We start from the raw sequence: 19,799 nt of genomic DNA, 5'->3' as shown, positions 1-19,799 counted from the left end.
GCCAAGGAAGGGTTCTTTCCAAGTGCTTGTGTTATAACTCATTGTTTTGGCTCATGTTGTACTGTAGAGCAAACTAGGCTCTTTAGGACGTAGTAAAATCATAGAATCATAGAATGGTTAGAGTTGGAAGGGACCTTCAAAGGTCATCTAGTCCAACCCCCCTACAAGGAGCAGGGACATCCCTGACTAGATCAGGTTGCTCAGAGCCTCATCCAGCCTTTTCAAAAATTTTGAAAAATTTTTAAGCATACCACACTTTTTTGCAATTAAAGGGTAACTGTAGGGGGATTGGTCTGGTGAGACCTTTATGGTTGATGTCATAAAACTGTATTTCAATGGTAGTCTCTTGCTTAAGTAGTGTTACTGACTCAATTAGTAGATACAGGTCACTGTCACTGCTTCCTATGTTGCAAATTACACAGAAGCATCTACCAGACAAACAGGTTGTCACTTGCCTTGCAATTGCTGCGTGACCGATCCTCCATCCCTGTTGCTTTATGGTTCTCTGCTCCGATTTCTGTACAGCTGATGGAATTAAGCTGGCCTCTAGCTTTTACAGCCTCAAGTGAAAAGATGTCAAGAACGTACTGGATGAAAGAATGGCCTTAATGGACGTTTTTGATTAAAAATTCTAGTTCTCCTGCTGGGCAAGCATACATAAAAAAGTAGAATCCACAAATGCATTAAGTGTTTTGGATTTTTTCCCATATTATTTTTGTTCAGGCCTTCTTGTGGTCCTCCTTTTATCATGTAAAGAAATTACCATAGTTTCCTAGGAATATATATTGTTTGTTGCTCCTGACAGTATAAATTCAGAGGTAGGGAACTTCAGGAATGGGAAGACAAGTTCTAAAGGTGATGCTTTTGACTCTTGTTGGCATAGACAGTCACTGGATTTTTTTTTTTCTTTTTAATTAAAAAATGAAATTTTGTGGTGGTTTTTTTTTTTTTAATCTGTGGTTGAATATTTAACAGCTGAGCATTGTAAATGCACTGTTTGGGGAATGTGATGTTAAACTGTTGTATTTCATAGCTTAAAGATCTGTGCTACTTGTTTATTTCACTCTGTTAGAACAAGAGGATGAAGAAGCCAGTACTGGATCTCACTTAAAACTTATAGTAGATGCTTTTCTTCAGCAGCTTCCAAATTGTGTCAACAGAGACCTCATAGACAAGGTATAGAAATAATTTTCATTTTTTTCCACTCTTAAAAGCTATAATGCTAGATCAGATTGAGGATAAAGATTTGAAGCTTTGGAGTCTAGCAGTAGCTGAATTAATTTTTAACCTGGAAGAAATATTTTCTTTTTCTCACGTAGTCCAAATACCCTGTGATGCTAGTTTCATCTCCCCATTTTCCTATGTGTTAGTTTGTTTTAGAAGTGGACTTGGGTTTTTCCTTTTTTCCTCTTGTCACTCCCTGACAAATTACCTAAAGCTACTTTTTTCCTTGTGCTGATCCAAAGAATCAGTCTCTCTTCCTGTTTTCTAATTAAGTCAGTTGTAGACAAAAATGAAGATTTTTTTTTTTTTACAGTTATTTTTAAAGCAGCTGCATGTAGCAGGAATAGCTCTGTAAAAAGATGCTTTTGAAAAGTGTACTGTATTGCTTTAAATAAAAAACCCACTACTTTAAAGGTGAAGTATTTTATTGACTTTTCTCTTTATAGGCAGCAATGGATTTTTGCATGAATATGAATACAAAAGCCAACAGAAGAAAACTAGTGCGAGCACTCTTCATAGTTCCTAGACAAAGGTAAGAACTGAAGGGGAACAAGCTGGATCCACCCTTTGGTTATTTAACATATGTGTGTATGTTCTTAACTGTTTAAATTATTGAAGACCAGTCCATATTCCAAGTTGCGTTTGTTTATTCCTGATGTGCACTTCTGGAATGATTTATGCTAGAGCACCAAAGAAACACTTAGGCTTAATGATCAAGCAGTTCACCACAATATTTTGCCTTAGCAGTGTAAATTTTTTAATAATCAGTTTCTCTTTTCTGGCACTTGTATGTGATAGTGGATCTTTTAATGACTTTTTTTTAACCATAAAAACAATAGCAAAACCTACCTTCTGTCAAAAAAGAAGGATATAGTTCATTCAGGAGAACTTGAATTTTTCATGTAAGAATCTGTGCTCTAACTATTCATAATGCAGTTTAGGAGGGAGGATTTCTCATATATTAATTCTGATATAGTACATTGCTGTTGTAATAGCCTTGTATCTTCTAAAACAGAGCTGGTTCTAGGCTGGCTGGTTTAGGGAAAGCAAGTATAAGAGTTTGAGCTTGGCCTCTTTTGTCTGTTTAAATCTATCCATGCAGAGTTTTGCTATTTCTCCTTGTGTTTCTTTGTGTAAGTGAGATCCCTGCACTTACAGGAACAGCCTTCCTTGCCAGAATGATTGCAAATGTTAAAATAAACATGTTAAATTCATTGGAAGAATAATACATTTCTCTGGTAAGCCTGTACCTTAAGTAGGTGCAATTATGAAGGAGTCACTTTTCTTGCTCCACCTTACCCTGTTTCTCCTGAGAGGTTGTTTTGATGCTGCTTTTTGTTTCAAATGTTTCATCATCATCATCTTGGATTTCCTGCTACAGTTCACACCATTTTTATTTCATTCCCTTTTAACACTGAGGGGGGGAAAAACATGGTTTGAGTGTTGGTTTTGTCTCAAGACTTGTGTAGCCTGCTGCTTTGAAAAAACAGACTTTGGTGTTTTGTTTTCCTTACTTTAATCACTTCTTGCAGTGTTTTCAACCTTAATTGTAGCCTGTTTCTACATCCCATCTGTAATAAGCATCTGCTGTGCTAATAACCCTACTCTCGTAGCTGTATATAAACCAATGGTTTGTTTGCTGACTGTGTGCATTAACCTGATTCTATGTTGAAACTAGTTTTGCAATTAGAAGTGCTCATAATCTTTCATTCTCTTATCTATTCTTTTCTCTAAAAGTGTTAAGTGTAACAAAGTGCTCTTTGGGCCAGATTTATGATACAGAGGCTATAACACTTCTATTTACCAGCCTACTGGTAATCATGAAATGCACCAGAACACAATTTTGGAAGAACTTTTTCCTACTGCCTAGAACATCTACAGCAATGTAAATCAGCACGATAACTTAATTTTGTCTACAGCTCTACCATAATAGAGAATTTTCCCTGTTTGTTTGCAAAATGGAAATAGGTTCTTGGCTGGTCTCTGAGCATACAGTAATATTTGTACCACTGCCCTGTGTTTCTTCCTGGTGCTGTAGGTTCCAGATTGCTCAAACTGATCAATAACTTTTGGAACCTCTGAAGATGCATGATTTTCTTTGCATAATCCATTAAAATGTACTAGATGATAATGACCCAAAGAAACTTCTTGACACTGTGCACAGCAAAAAAGATAGTTTCAAAGAACAACAACATGATGGCTTGTCAATTCAGCGGTGTGGTTTCACAGATACTATGAAAGCTGAAGTTAGATTCCTGTACTGTGCTATTAAAAAAAAGTTTCTTTGATCAGGCTGTACTAGATAAGTTGCCAGACCCATATATAGTCTCCACATTGCCACTGATTTTTTTTTTTCTTTCCCAGTGGTAGTTCCATTATCCTACAAATTTGTTTTAAAAATAATAATTTTTAAAAATATTAATTTTTCTGTAAGAACTCAATAGACAAGTATAGATGGTGTGGTTGACTCAGGGAGCTGCTATCTTTGTGACAGTTCTGTTCTCTGATAGCTGGAACTGATACTGAAGTGAATAGCTCAGTTGATCACTGTTCTTTAATTAGAAATATTATTCTTAATATTAAGAAATATTAATATTCCATGTACAATTCCTTTTTAAAATACCTTTTTCTGCTGTCTCTTTGAGACCTACTGAACTGATGAATACTCTAGCTTGCAGTTCTAAGATCTTCAGTTGTGTATGTCTGCTTGTTCTCTTGCCTGCATTAGTGATGCCCATCTCGGGGCTACTAAGCAGGAGGAACAGGGTGTTGACTGAGCTTTTAGCTTTATTACTGCAGTTGATAAAGGAGCAGTTCCACTTTCTGTCTTGAGATCAACATTTATAATCCTTGTGGAAAAGCTCCAGGTGTGTATATGGCACACAGAACTAACGGTTGCTGTAAAATGCTACAAATCCATTTAGAAAATTACTGAACACACTGCTTTGAAGCTGTGTAAGCTATACATTAACAGTGCTTTTGCTTCGTGTATGTCTTCCAAAGTGGTAGCTCTTTACCTTCTGTTATTCAACTAGTATGTTGTTGCATACTAGTTTTTACTAATTCCAGGAGTTTTGGCAATATCCCAACAGGATATCGTGGGAGAAGAAAGCTCATTGTGGTTATGGTCTTGAGAAGATTTGGTTGATTTTTTTTTTTTTTGTGAAAGGTTCAGAGGAACAGTATCCTTATAGGATGTAGATAGAGCACTGTATTTTCCAAAAGTGTTTAGTTTCTAAGTATACCAGATAATGTGATCTAAGTGGAGCTATTATGTTGGCAGCCATAATAAGATATTTCAGTAACAAAGTTAGTTCTGTTTCTTCTCTTGAGAGATCAGTTTTAGGAAATGTGCAGGCACAACAACTTAACCAAGAAAGTACAAAACCAGTTTCATGTTTGAGGAGTACCGCAGACAGTGTAAAGTCAAAGTCGTTACGCTATGTTGCCAGGGAGCTTTCTTACTCCCACTGGGTTGGATAGATAGGGACAAATGCAGGATTCTTTAAGATAGAAAACTTAATTTGACAAAAAAGGGCAGTTTTTCCTCAGCTAACTGTAGATTAGTGTTAGAATACAACATCATTGCACTGCTCTGTTGAATACTTATGAATGGATCACATTTAGATTTTTCAGCTGCGATTTGAACCTCTAACTCAACAGAACAGAAAGCCTTTTTAAAAGATTTTTTTTTTTTTTTTTTTTGCCAATGCTAGTCTACAAGCAGCTTTCAGATTTGCATTGGAGGATTGATTTAAAACTAAATGTTAACCTTTTAATTCAGGAGTACATAGTTTGCACTAAAGTGACAGTAGAGTCATTTAACCCGTACTGCTCGTAGCTTTAGAGCAGTTATGTAATTCTTTTGCTATCTAGCTGAATTACCTTCCTGTTACAAATACACATAATTTTCTGTTTAATGGTATACTGCAATTTTGTGAAATTCTTTCAACTTCAATATAAGACATCTAAAATATCTTTTTAGACCTTAAACAATTCTAGACAAATGCTAAACAGTAATGAGGGACTGTTGTGCCTTCTGATTTTTTTGCCATTCTCATCTACAGTGATATGTGAAGTTGTGAGTTTACTAAGCAGGAGATCTAGTGTCCATCATATGGAAACTTATTACGGTTATCGTTGGCTATTCTCAATTCAGAAGTTAGCTGCTTCCTGAGTGTTAAATAGTTCTGAACATTTTAGCTCAGAAGATGTGAACCTTCTGTATATCTACCTTCTTTCAGCTTCTTATCCTGAGAATCCTCAGTAGCAAGGTCCTTTTTGTTCAATTGAAGTTGACTTAGTGTTTCAGTAGCTTCTCTCGTTTGAGGATAAAATCGAGGAGGTCTGCTTGAGATAACGAGTTTGTGCCACGGCTAAGAAACAAAAGCAAAAAGTGTGATTCTGATAGTACGTCAGTTCCACAGTATCACTGTCTTCCCACGGAGCAGTGTGGGTGGCAGTCTGTACCTGTTCAGGCCCTGAGAATACACTGCATTTATCTAGAGGCAGGAGTTCTTGCTCTGTTGTTTCATTCTTCCAGCTGTCTTTCCAGTCAAATCCCAGTTAATAAATATACAAAATGCTCCCTTCGCTCTTTCTAGGTGTAAAATTTTGGATGCACCCCTTCCAGCGAAATTGCAATTAGGACTTTAATTGATCACTTTACTTTTTTTAGTAAACTAACATTTGAAATTCTACAAACAAAGATTTACTCTTAGGTATTTCACTGAATTGCAGTCGATGTGGTCCAGAGTTGACTAAATCTCAGTCCAAGGTGTGTGGTCAGAATGACGATGGTCAGAAGTAGTGGGTTTTTACTGTGGTAGTTTATATTCAGGGTGATTAACATAGGCTTCAGAGAGTGACTGACTCATTCTTGATGCTAGATCTTGCTTCATAGTGTAGAAGAGCAGGAAGAGAAAGCAATACTGTGGGTTTTTTAGTTAATATCTGCCCCCCTTCTCAAGAAAAGGAAATGCATTTGGAGAAAACAGGAAACCTAGTTAGATTAGCCTCAGTGCAGGTACCAGTAGATGGTGCCACTGGTACTGCAATGTCTTCACTTCTGAACACTAATTTTTGTGTCCCCTGTGAGAGAGGGAATGGATTCAATCTCTGCCAGTTTCACAGTAATTGACTCAAGGCTTTTCCTTATTATATTTCACCTAGTTAGAAATACTCGGCCTTAGTATTCTTCCCCATGAAGAGACCTTTTGTGTTCTGTGAGTGAATAACAACAATGTGCTCTAAGACTTTAATTTTTCCCCAGGTATGTTCAGTTTACAGAGGTGATATTATTAGCTCTCAGCAGGTAGGCACTTGTTCAGACCAGAATAAAAATTTCTGTGATTTGTCTTAAAAGAGGTGCCATACAGAAATCTCCTCAATTAAAATGCACCCCTCAGTTCAGCCAAAGTCCATTTTTAGTTTAGCTTTTGTATGTGTGTGTCAAGTAATGAGACTTTCACTTCTCTGAGAGTTAATGACTAAATGCTTAATAACATTGTAGTAATTTGCTGTGGCTAGTCATCCTTGACTGTGTGTTCCAACAAGCTTGAAAAATGTAAATACTGCTTCAGTTATTGATAAACAAGAGAGAATAAAAACCTGTTAAATGGGTAACAGGGATACCTACAATGTTTCACCAGGAGTTTTATGTGTTATCAGGGGGCTGCTTAGCTATGCCTTTTTCAGGTAGTGTATTCTGATGCTTCTAATCCACAAGTTTAAATACATAATTATCCTTCTTTTTGTGAGTGGATATTAAAGATCTTGGAAATGTGCTCCAGTGACACAGCAGTAGAAAGGAGCGGGGAGGCAATCATGTATGCTTTGTTTTGAAGTTTTTATCTTGATGGTTTTCCAGTTTTACTTTGTGCCAGGGCAAGCTCTATGTATTGTGCTTTTAGATTTTTTTCGGCAGCATCTCTTTTCTTTTCTTTTTTTCCCTTTTTTTTTTTCTTTTTTTCCTTCCCTCTAGCAGTAGGGAAATCCTTAATCCTGCATAAACTGTAAACTCAACATCCGTTTTTCCCTTACAGGCAATTTGTCACTTGAAGCATGCAAATTTAGGACGTTTCTCTCCAATTAAAACAGTAGGCTTGTTATACAGTTCGTCTGTTTACAGCATTAACTTATGTTCTGGAAGTAAAACAAAAATACTTTCTTCAGGTTGTGAAATGATATTATGAGGCCTAAAAGTGTAGCTTGGTTTCTCTGCGTTTAAGTGATACATGCACATTTATGCAAAGCAGCTGTGTTACAGTCTGTGTCCTGTTACACAATGCCACAAACCAGATGTAAGGGCATTTATCCCATCTTTACAACCAGATAGTCTTTGATGGAAAGAAACAAAGTACGAACTAAGGAAATTACCCCCTAAAATTCCCTAGGGAAAACATGTGTTACTATGAAATGGGTATGAAGGCATGTAATCTAGGAAAGAGAAAAGAAAATAAGGGAAGTTTTTTAGAAAACTTTGAAATATTAGCATTTGTGGGAGTACTAGCTGAGTTTTGGAGGAGAAAGGTGCCACATCACATCTGCTCAGCTTTATTTTATGTAATAACACCCTTACATTAATTTAGAAGTTCACTACCTTAAAAATAAAGGGGTTCTTGTGTTCCTGATTATGTCTGCTGCTACTCCTAAAAACAAAAAATAAACAAACAAAAGACCTCAAAAAAAAAAAAAAAACCAACGCAAAAAACCCCAATAACAAATGCAGTTGTCTATGAGAATTTTTTATTTTGCGTGATGAGAGGGGTCTGTATTTTGTTTGTGTCTGGTAATTTCTTAAAGGTCAAATTCCATAGTTAAGATGATGTTTGGCATTCCACCTAAGGCAGTAGTTTTGAAATGAAATTAATGGTGAAGGATTCCAATAGGATGTGGTATTATACCTTCTTGTATTGTTATTTTTAAGTGACATTGCAATCTGAAGTGTATAGAACTGCATGTGCATAGTTCTGTCACTGTATGCACATTCATTCTTTTCACATTAAAACGGTACCCGTACTTGTAGCCATAAATAGATTTGATTTTTTTTGTCTATAAATTAGTTGTCCATTTTATAATCTTTTTTGTTTGCAGGTTGGATTTGCTACCATTTTATGCAAGACTGGTTGCCACGTTGCATCCCTGTATGTCTGATGTAGCAGAAGATCTTTGTTCCATGCTGAAGGGGGATTTCAGATTTCATGTATGTTTTGTTGGTCTAGTTTTTTGCATTCAAATTAACCAATCTGTAATAGTCATCATTTTGAGGAATAAAATAATGTTTGATGTTATATAGATGTTAATTCTTAATTTCAGTGAATATTTTTCAGTTTTCTGACCGGATTTGTTCTAGAATACTAGATTTCTACATTTAAAAACTTTTTCAGAACTTACTATATATGTCTGCATATATATTAAAATGAACTGTACGATAGTTACAACAAAAGTTGCAAAAATTAGAAACTGTGCTCCAACTGTGTTAAGAGTTTTCTGTAAATTAATAACTTGCATTTAAAATGAGTGCTGACCTATTCTAACATGTTCCTTCTACAAGGTTACTGTTGTAATATAGTGGTTACTATTGTACTGTAGTGCTTAATTCAAATTATTTTTTGCTATTTTAATCAGCCATAATTTTCTGTTCCTCACAAACGTGTTTTTCAGTGTTACTTCTTTTGCTTTGTTTTGAGTTTTGTTATCAAATGGGTTATCATACACAATGGTGATTCCTTCACTGTTTTCTGAGTTTTATGGCACAGATATTTCAATTTTTTTCTAATATTGACATTAAAAATGTGTGAATTGCTGACTTACTTAAGTATTAACTATCTGAAGTTAACTGTTTGTTCTCAGGAAAAGCTATTTCTCTTGGAGAAATACAATTTTGTGTTTTGCAGATTGTGTTTAAATATAGATATAAATTTGTACGTTGTTAGTAAAATTATGCTGGATGTCAGTAATTTTAAAAGACAAAAAAAGGAGGGGGAAAAAAGTCTGCACTTTGACACCTTTTTCAAGTCAGGTTTAATAATGTTTAATATTTCCTTACTACACAAGTGGTATTATTCATATAGAGACTACTTACTGATTTTTAAAAAAAAAAAAAGATTCTAGAATACTTAGTCATTACTTCACTGTGGCAAAAGGAGGGTGGCTAGGTTGATGTGTGTGTCTAACTCGGTTTTTTGAGGAGGTGGGGGGATGGGGAAATAAATTCAAAAGTTTCTGAAGAAACAAGGTTGCACAGAGACTTTTAGGAAACCTGGTGATTAGTAAAGGTAGAGCATAAGGAACCAAACAAATATCAAACACTACTAAATTCCTAAGCTTATTGTGCACGTGTGGGTCAAAGTAATTTATAAGAGGTAGTTATTTTTTGAGGGCCTAAAATAAAATACTTTTTTGGTTGTTTTTTTAGGTAAGAAAAAAGGACCAGATCAACATTGAAACAAAGAATAAAACTGTGAGATTTATTGGTGAGCTTACCAAGTTTAAGATGTTTTCTAAAAACGATACTCTCCACTGTTTAAAGGTTAGTGTTGTGATTGTCCTATACTACTGTATATACTGATAATGTGTTTCCATCTTGTTCCCCTTCATATACCTATTGCTGATGTTATCCATTAATTCATTGCGTACGATGTTTTAAACCCTGATGTCTGTTGCTACTGTGTATGAGGAGACTCTATAGCTGTTCTAGAAGTTAAAATGTTTTAATTTTTCTGGTGGTAGGAATATATTAAAATAAACTTCCACCTTTGGACATAACCACATTGCTAATAATTTTCTTTGCTGCTTACTCATCTACTTTATATCTTGCAAAACTGGAAGTGAGTTTTTCTTTCTATTATGTTGATTTCAATTAATGTTTTTATAGAGAAAATAACAGTAAGGGGGGAGGGTTTAGAGGCAGAAGGGTTTCCAGTGATGTGGGGAGAGGCTTATATGCTGTCTTAGCAGGTGCATTTGTTTATTGAGGAACAAAGGAAGTCTTTGGAAGGCATTAATCGCTGGCCATGTCATCTCAATTGGCGTGCTGATAAACATTCAAACTTATCTTTGATGTCAAGTCACAAACTTAAAAATGGATTTTAAAAATAAAAGTGCCTTTTATAGAAGGTGGTTGAAGATTCTCATGGGTTAAGATCACTTCCTCTAGGAATGGTTTTTATTCATTGACTCATTAGGTATCAAAGCTGAATTCCTAAAAAATTATACTCGCTCATCATTTTCCCTCTCTGTAAAACATTGTAAAATGTAAAACTCTATTAGCTGTAGCTTAACTTAAACAATACAATTAAATTTTATGTGCTTTGAGATTATTGTGTGCCTGTGCAAGATTATTTGGTTGTTTTCCAATCTAGCAGCAGGAATTTTGAAGCAGATATAACAGAGTAGGAAGGGATGTGGGAGAGACTGTAGTGTTTGTTTTGTTTTGTAGTCTTTTCATGCTAGGCCTAGGAAGCATCCTGGGTTTTGGTTTCTGGAGCCTAAATTTAAGGTCTAGAGTGTTCTTATAATACTTTTAAAATAAGATTAGTATTTTGAATTATGTTAACGTCTGATAAATGAAATCAATTTGCATTTTTTTCTTAAAGAATATGAAACGTTGCAATAATGTAAAATCTAGTAGATAGAATGTACTGTTTTCTGCAGCTGAAAAAGATGTTTAACACACTGTGTTTTTATGTAAATGTGTCAGATGCTTCTGTCAGACTTTTCTCATCACCATATTGAAATGGCGTGTACCCTGCTGGAAACCTGTGGAAGATTCCTCTTTAGGTCACCAGAATCTCACTTAAGAACCAGTGTTCTCTTGGTAAGAGAAAACTTGTCGTCTTATGGGAGAGGGTGTCGTGTACTGAATTAAACCAATTACTTTTTTTATTTTCTGGCTTTGTGATGCAGTCTGACCATAATGATGATTGTGACTGATATCTTAATTGTCAGTTACAATGTTTGAGCATTAGTAAGCGAAAACTGTCATTGAGATTTGTCTTGAATGTTCAAGCAGGATAATGTTCTTCATTCTTTAATAAAAACAGAGATAAGTGTGGGTGGAGAATGAATTGGTTTTCCTGAAACCTTGCCTCCTCATTGTGGAAAGAAGTTGAGATGGACTGGTGTCATGTATGTTAAGTCCTGGGCTGCTTTGACGCTGTCGGCCTTTGTCATCCTATGGACTTGTGTCGTCTTGGTATTTATAGCCTGTCCAGTGTTGTCTCAGCTCTGAGATTGCACCTCCTGTGCGAATAGCTTTCTGAAAGTATTCTGGAGAACTCCAGTTGACCTGTGAATTTGTGTCTTAAATGTAAACAAAGAATGAAACCTCTGAAGCAAAAAGCTTTTGCTTTTGAACTACAAATAATTCAGAGGTGGGGCAGAAGCAGAGGATGAGGTTGAAAGAATGTAGTGGCTGTACCTGAACATGCCTGAGACACTATTTGAAGGGAGAAATGGTAGTGAATAGAAGTGGAGATATTTAAACTGGAGGTGAAGACAATTGTGGAAGAGGTGGTTTCTGTGCCCTGCGTAACAATCTGGGGTTCTAAATTTGAAGAACGAGTTCATGCAGACACTAGAGGGAAGGGATTTTAGAAAGAGAAACTGATAATTAAGGCAGGAGTAGAAGTGATATCCATAAGTTTAGGTAAGTACTGGCAAAGATTTCAAAATAACAAGGGTTAGCTTTGGGTCTCTTACAGCTTATGAATTTGAGCCCTGAACAATGTGTTTACTGGCTTGAGACACAATCCTAAAACTCTGTGTGCAAGGCAAGGGACTAAGTCAAACATAGCTGAAGAATTCCTTCAAAGATAGATACTAGCAATAGGAAATTGCATTAAATTCAGAGCAGCTTAAGCAGATAGACCAACTAATAAAGCATGCTGTATTAGAAGTTTGACTAGATGTTTTGATGTTCCCTTCAAATCTGTGTACTTCAGGAAGAACATGGATCTGTATCTGCAGTAAAGAAAGTCGCTGAGTTTGGGGGAGAAAGTGGACATAGCTTGACCTTCTGGAAGGGAGCAGTTTTACGTGTTTGGAATCTCTAGAGACAGAGCTTTTAAGCTGTGCTATACCATTTTCTCTTCTGTATTTATCTCCTGTCTTATCATAGCACAGGCTTACACTTGACAGATCTTTCTCGTGAGTTGATAGCCCCTCATTCTGTAGCGTTAATGGAGGAGCAGTTGTTGCATACTTCGGTATATTGTTGTACAATTTATTTTCCAGAAAATGCTGTTTCTTTCTGAACCTCTCTGAGTGTCATAGCATGCAGTGTGGTGGTGTAGTCACAAGAGGAAAGAGATGGACAAATTAACTGCCAGTTCTTGGCTCGTGCTTTTTGTTGCAGTGCTTTTTATCTTGAAAGATTCGAATCTCTCAATTTTCTAAAGGTTTACCAGCTGATGTGTTTTATTGTTAAATATATTCCTTTCCATAATAAAGTATTTTCCCGCTGAAGACACTGTTCCATTATCTTTAAAAGACACTTTACTCATTGCTACCATTTTTTTGTACTTAATAAAAATTTTAGAAGTCAGGAAAAATTAAACACCTTTCCCAGAGCTGCTTTCCCTAGTTGACTGCTTTTAGTCTTATGCACTAAAAAAATACCGATTGTTAGCTGTATTGCTGAAATCTGCTGGATGAATGCTGAGCATAGCTTGACTGTGTGAAGTGCAAGACAAACCACAAACACTGTTTCACTAACTGTGGCTTAAAGCCTTACAAGATTTCAGATAAGTAGTCTTTTCTTATGCGTGGAGGGAGCAGGAGAAGATAGACCTGGTGGTTAAGTTTGGAACATCTATTGATTAACATGTAAGATAGGCTAAACAGATTTATATTCTACAGCCATCTTAATAGCTGTATCTTCTAATGGTGCTCTATAGAAACTGTACAGTTTTGACTGTACAGTATTACGTAAACTGGGCCATAGTCTTATGGGACCAGCTAATGTGAGCTGTAGAATTAGAATCTTATGGTAGAAATCTAAGTAAATGTAAAGCTGATCTCATCGGTGACTCTTATGGGTAGAATTAAGGCCTTGATCTTCCAAATAATTACTGGTCTTAATCTTTACTGCTGACAATGTGTTATGTAATAAGATACAAAACAGGCTGTATGTTTCCTGTAAAAACAATATAGCTTTGTCCTGGTGTGGAAGAAGGTCCATAGTTAAGAATCGAATTTTTAAAAAATAATTAATTTTCCCTTATTACTTCTAAAGTAAAGCATTCTGTAAGAGTTCTACAAACTCAGCAGCACTATGTGACTTATTCTAGATAAACACTTAATGATCACATCTTGGTTTTGTGGTTTTAGAAATTATTTAAAGATTCTTCTTTTATGAGGGCAATGCTTATTCCCGTTAATCATTCTTCTGGGCAAGTCTTTCAAATTCAGTGTCCTTTATGGGATTTAAAATATTAATGTAAACTAACTTGGCTCTAGGATTGGTCTGTTGATAAATGGATTATTTGAATTGGATTACTTGAATTGATGCTTTGGAAGGAAGATCAGTATTATCCTGATCTATGTTTCTGTAATGTAATCATATTAAAATATAAAATTCTTGTGTTATACGGTTGTGGTCTTGTTAAAAGAATATTTGAAGTTTTGCTTTTAAAAGCCTTCTGATGCATTTTTAGTCCCTTAACTTAGACAATTTTTTAGTTTTAGAGCAGGATCAGTTGTATTTATAAACATATAGAATTTAAGCTACATGGTGGCTCATTTCTCGAGGTGACTCCTTTTATAGATGGAGTTGAAATGGTGAGAGAAGATTGTACAGACAGAGGCTGTGACAAACTAATTGTAGTTAGAATGAGACTGTTAATTCACCGTAACAGTAGTCTGCTTTTAAGAATTTTTAAAATTTTGTTTTTAAACTGTTGGAACAAGTAACAAGGCAGAGTAGTGTAGGTGGTAAAGGGAAGGCGGAAGTGAAGAGTTTCAGTATCTTATTACAGCCGGATAATTTAACTGTCAGTCATGCTGAGATGAGTGGCAAGACTGTTAATGAGAGGATCACCTCTTAATTGTCATCAGATTTTCATTTGAAATGGGTCTGCAATATATGCTATGTTCAGATAGGTTTTGTTACTCAATAAGAAAAAAAAATTACTGTTTTAACTTGGACAGTTTAGTGTTGTTTGTGGTCTCTTTTATCAAAGGAAAACCAGAAACTTAATCTTCAAATGCAATGCTTTATTTTCCTAGTTCTTCATTTTAGCCTAGGGAAATGAAGCCCCAAAGTAGTTAATTAGCTTGAAGCACTTTAGACTGCAAGTCTTGCTTTTTTTCTTCAGAAATGTGTCAAGGTTTTTGTTATTTGTAGGCAGTGTATTGTTGTGGTTCCTCATTCCTGCCTGACCGTCTGCATTGATGCCTTAAATAAAAAGCATTGAAACACACACAGTTGCTTAAAATGGTGATGGTTTTTAATAGAGATTAAGATTAAAACCATCCACTGAGAGTTAAAATACACGTTTGGGATTGCGCAAAGAAATAATAAATTACAGTGACTTTCAGACTTGCGGTATAATGTGCAACTTTCTCTAACAAGAAAATATAATAATTATGTCTCTTAGCTTTTTTTTGAATTATTTTTATTTGCAAGCCCTTCTGCTGTTTTCTCTGTTGTACTTTACTTTGCCCCACTTCATTTTTCAGTTTATAGTTGTGGTGGTTTAGCCCGGATCACCACACAGTTTCTTATTCACCCTCCCCCTACCCAGTGGGACGGGGGAGAGAAATTGGGAAGAAAGGAAAACTCGTGGGTTGAGATAAAAAGAGTTTACTAAAAATACTAAAAACTACAAAGCTAACAGGATATAAGGATATTAATATCTACGAAATATACAAAATGAACAATGTACAATTTCTCACCACCCGATGTCCGAATGACCGACGCAGCCCGTCCCGAGCAGCTATCGCAGGAGCAACACCGAGCAGCAAGCAAAGGGGGGAGAGCAATTGTACATGATAAGTACCATTAAGGCAGCAAAGATGTGTTTCCTCCTAATGCGTTTAGAAAAGGTGAAAAATTTACGAAGTATTAGCATATATAACACTGTATGGTTTTGGAGCTTTCTACTGTAAGTGATTTTTCCCCAAACAAAACAATTCATGTACTCAATTGTTAAGTGCTGTGCATCTTTTAAGTACCTGTAGGTAAATTTGGTACTCCTTGACAGAAATTTCCCAGCAGGTCTCAGGAAAGAAACAAGAGCAGTCTCAGGGAATCAGAGGAGGCCATTTGTGTCATGGAAAAGGTTAAAGATAAAATGCCTTAGGGCTGGTGTCGGATTGAGACCTTCCTGGCAATAGATGCATACGATGTAGGAAGAAAATTGTTATGTGTTGGGTTACTGTGTTACACAAAACTACTCTTCCTCATTGAATTGGCAGCTGAAACTCAAGGTTAAGGGGCTGTTTGAGTACTTCTGCTTTTCACTTAAACTAAACCCCTGCCTTGTAAAAGAAACTTTAAATTATTCAAGCTTAGTGGAAAGTCCACCAGCGTGAAGAATTGTGCTTCTTCACCAGTGATTTAAAATGTTTTCAGTAGTTTACTGGACTGCATGAATGTATATACTGACATTTGCGTGTGGTGAGGAAACAGTACTTGCATGTTAGTTTTGTTTATCTCTTTAGTGCTGTGAATTACTGTGTAGACAACCTCTATTAAGTAATGAAGTCTAAATCAGTGCAGTTTATTTTCCTATTGGACCACCTTAGAGTGGTTTAGAATTTATGTGATCATATGTTGTACATAAATTTATTGAAACTTACAGAATTGCACACGTATATACATGTAAACACACAGATGCGTGTAAAATATTGTTTTATATTGGAATTAAGCTCATCCGCATCTTTAACTGTAATAATCAGTAGCTTAGAACTTCTACTTTTGTTCTTGTACACAATTTTTAGATCCAAGAAATTTTTAAAACCCACAAATCTTAAAAGTACATATACAAAATGAAGTATGGAGAAAAGATTGTGTTCAGTGAGGAAAATGAGGACAATCCTGACAATTAAGCACAGTAATTAATGTTGATGTATTAACCTTTAACTTGTTTGATTTTTACTGAGATACTCTTTTATGGTAGGTGCTGTTTTCCTTGCAGTCCATTCTGCTTGGGTGAACAGGAACAACAGAGCATGTAAAATAAGAAAAATGCCATTACCTAAACTATTGAAAAAATCATGTGAAACCGTCAGTATAAACTTTCTGGAGTTGCATATTGATGTGAAAAGTAGATTGCCACTCTTATGATGATTCACTATGCTTCTGTCAAGAAATCAGTATTTCAGCTACTTTAGTTAAATAAAACGATGTTTTGAATAGAGTGGCTAATAATCTTATTAACCATTTATCTACACAGTAACACCGGGATTTCAAGTTAAACTTCTAAGTACTTTTCTGAAACTTTTTTCACCACAGCTAAACCATTCTAAAAATAGGGATTATAAGGAAAAATTACTTTGGAAATAGCAACAGAGAACTATCTATATGCTTTGTCCTTTCTTGCCCCTACCCAAGCTTTTAACTTCCTTTTCTGCAACCTTTCATTTTTCCTTTATTCCAGATTTAACTGTAAAAACCTTTGACTTGAGGATGTTAATTGATTATTTGCATTTATTTCCAGGAACAAATGATGAGAAAAAAACAAGCAATGCATCTAGATGCACGCTATGTTACAATGGTAGAAAATGCCTATTACTACTGTAATCCTCCGCCAGCTGAAAAAACTGTGAAGAAAAAACGTCCTCCTTTGCAGGAATATATTCGTAAGCTTCTTTACAAGGATCTCTCCAAGGTCACCACGGAGAAGGTAAATCCTTTTGGAATCTTTGATACAGATTTTACTGGAAGTGATGTAGTATTAACCCTCCCAAAGCCCTTTGAAAGTTATATATATTTTTTTTTTTAATTGCAAGGAAGAGGGATTGTTTTTGTATTCCTGATTGTTAAGATAGTTTTATTTCTTCTGTTGTAAGGCATGGAAGCTCCAGTCATGGACCTGCATTCTCCACAGTCATTAAGTGCTGAACAAATAGAGAATGAAATAAGAATCTTTGTAGTAAATAGCTCAAATTCAGAGTAAAAGACTACAGTTAAATACGGACTTTAAGAGCAAGGAAATTATGGGACAGATTTGGACAGCTTGATTAAAACTTAGAGAACAGCAGTTGCGTTAGATCTAGAAAGCTTTCTATAGCTACTGCAGATCTGGAGGATGTTGGAAAAAGTGAATGAGGTTGCTTGCAGATGCTTTCAGGGATTTTATCCCAACTGTGAGAGAGGGGAGATGACAGTGCAGATCTTGCTATGTTGCCTGCTAAAATGTTAAGCTTGTCTTAAAACTTGGTTTAGGTCCTGAGACAGATGCGCAAGCTGCCTTGGCAGGATGCAGAAGTAAAAGACTATGTTATATGCTGTATGATCAACATCTGGAATGTGAAATATAATAGTATTCATTGTGTAGCCAACCTCTTAGCAGGGTTGGTCCTTTACCAAGAAGATGTCGGAATCCATGTTGTGGATGGAGTGCTAGAGGATATTCGACTGGGAATGGAGGTAAGCAACCAACATTTTTATTAAGCCATACTCATCTAGTTATGTTGAAAGGAAAACAAAGTAATCACACTGGAAGAAAAGAGTCCTTGATTCTGGATTTTTGTTTGACTTTTCTACCAGTCTCAGTTGTATGCTTTATGTAGGCTTATTTAAACTGAATAAACAACTCCCCCCAAAAAGCCAACAAACTGCAAAGATTACTAGGTCAGTTATTTTTCCCCTCTTCCTATAGGAAGGGGATACAATTTTTTCTTGCACAATGTAGTCAGATTCATGCAACTTCAGGTAACTTTGGAGACTAGTCCATATATTTATAGGAATTATAGTTAAGAAAATTCTCTGGGCAGTGAAAAATCATCATAGATTTAAGAGAAAGTATGTTTGAGTGTATTTGAACTTTATAATAACTACTAGCTGATTAGCTTTCATAAATACTCTCAGTACTTTTTAAAGTTTATTTTTGTGTAATGTATGCAGCTATAAATAACCATCTTCCATTGTAACGAATTCTATCAATTTAAAATAAAGTAAAATAAAAATAAAAAAACAAAACCTCATAACCTTTTAGGAAGATTCTATTAAATGTCTATGATGAAGTGATTTTTTCGTTGTTGTTGTTCTTTGATTAAGGTTAACCAACCAAAGTTTAACCAGCGACGGATCAGCAGTGCCAAGTTTTTGGGGGAACTTTACAATTATCGAATGGTGGAATCAGCTGTAATATTTCGAACTCTGTATTCTTTCACATCGTTTGGTGTGAACCCTGATGGTAGTCCTAGTCCACTGGATCCTCCAGAGCATCTTTTCAGAATCAGACTAGTCTGTACAATCCTTGATACCTGTGGGCAGTATTTTGACAGAGGATCCAGCAAACGAAAACTTGATTGCTTCCTTGTATATTTTCAGGTATGCTAAACTAAGTTCTATGTAGTCCTGTACATTTCTTTAACGAGCTATGTAGGTCAATATGTTAGGTGTTTCTTTCATTGTTCTCTAGCACTATAATTTTTAGACTCCTGTCTGTCTGATAGCAGTTTTATTTTAAAGTGATGCGTATGTTCAGTTATGTAGATGTTACTGCTCCAGCAAACTTGCAGAACAGTGGGGTAGCAGTTGATTCACTGAAGGGCTTAGGTTCCCTCATTCAGGGGGCCTCAGCAAATGGAAAAATGGGCTGACAGAAACCTTGTGAATTCCAGGAAAGGTAAGTATCAAGTATTCCAGTTGGGATGGAATAACTCCATGCAATGATACAGCCTGGCACAGCAAACAGCTTTGAAAAATCAGATCTATCTAGAAAACAGGTTTGCAGGAGTAGAGCTGGGACTCTTGGACTATATGAACATGACATGACATTAAGTTCTGCGCCATTAGGGTGATGAGTTCCAGCAGCATACGACATTGCATTGGCAAGGGTGTAGCCAGTGAGCTGAGGAAGCTGTTTTGTAGGTTTTGGTGGTTCTTGTTTTGGTTGGTTGTTTGTTTTTCTTTTTTCCCTACCCTTTTGCTTTTCACTTATGGGACCACATCTGGAGCACTGTTTACAGTTCTGGGTTCCCTGGCAGATGAGAGGAGAGACATCAGTAAATTAAGCTAAGTCCGGTGGAGGGTCACCAAAACGATCAGGAGGCTCTCAGTTCCCACATTGTGGGTTTGCTCAGCTTGGAAAAGAGAATGCTAATTAGGTTGCTGTCCTCAGCTAATAGTGTTTAGAGAAAGAGGAATCGGATACTTCTCAGGCTTGCACATGCATGAGGAAAGGATGAGAAGTAACGGTCACAAGCTCCAGCAAGGAAAGTTCTGGCTCAATAGATGTAACGGGGCTGGGGGGAAGATTTCATAACAGGAGTGCTTAAACATTGGAATGGGTTCCTCTGAGCAAATGTGGGATTCCAGTCCGTAGAGTTAATGCTAAAACTCTTTGAATTTCATTTCTTTTTCTTTTTGCTTCTCACTTTAAATTATATTAAAACAAGGA

General features: G+C 36.0%; 1 protein-coding gene across 3 annotated transcripts in view; it reads left to right on the top strand.

Annotated features, from left to right (window-relative positions):
• UPF2 (UPF2 regulator of nonsense mediated mRNA decay) overlaps nt 1-19,799 on the top strand; it is a 62,879-nt gene that overhangs the window by 20,467 nt on the left and 22,613 nt on the right. For all 3 annotated transcript variants that reach the window (XM_086745037.1, XM_086745028.1, XM_086745044.1), the window contains exons 7-14: nt 1,073-1,176; nt 1,671-1,756; nt 8,320-8,428; nt 9,644-9,757; nt 10,928-11,044; nt 16,890-17,075; nt 17,618-17,821; nt 18,452-18,727. In XM_086745037.1, the coding sequence (XP_086601163.1) occupies nt 1,073-1,176; nt 1,671-1,756; nt 8,320-8,428; nt 9,644-9,757; nt 10,928-11,044; nt 16,890-17,075; nt 17,618-17,821; nt 18,452-18,727 (1,196 nt within the window). The remainder of the gene's footprint in view (nt 1-1,072; nt 1,177-1,670; nt 1,757-8,319; nt 8,429-9,643; nt 9,758-10,927; nt 11,045-16,889; nt 17,076-17,617; nt 17,822-18,451; nt 18,728-19,799) is intronic.

The sequence above is a fragment of the Chlamydotis macqueenii genome, chromosome 1, assembly GCF_036417535.1.
Source record: "Chlamydotis macqueenii isolate bChlMac1 chromosome 1, bChlMac1.mat, whole genome shotgun sequence".
NCBI lineage: Eukaryota > Metazoa > Chordata > Aves > Otidiformes > Otididae > Chlamydotis > Chlamydotis macqueenii.
The sequence above is the reverse complement of the archived record's forward strand: the minus strand, read 5'-3'. Positions and strand labels throughout refer to the sequence as shown.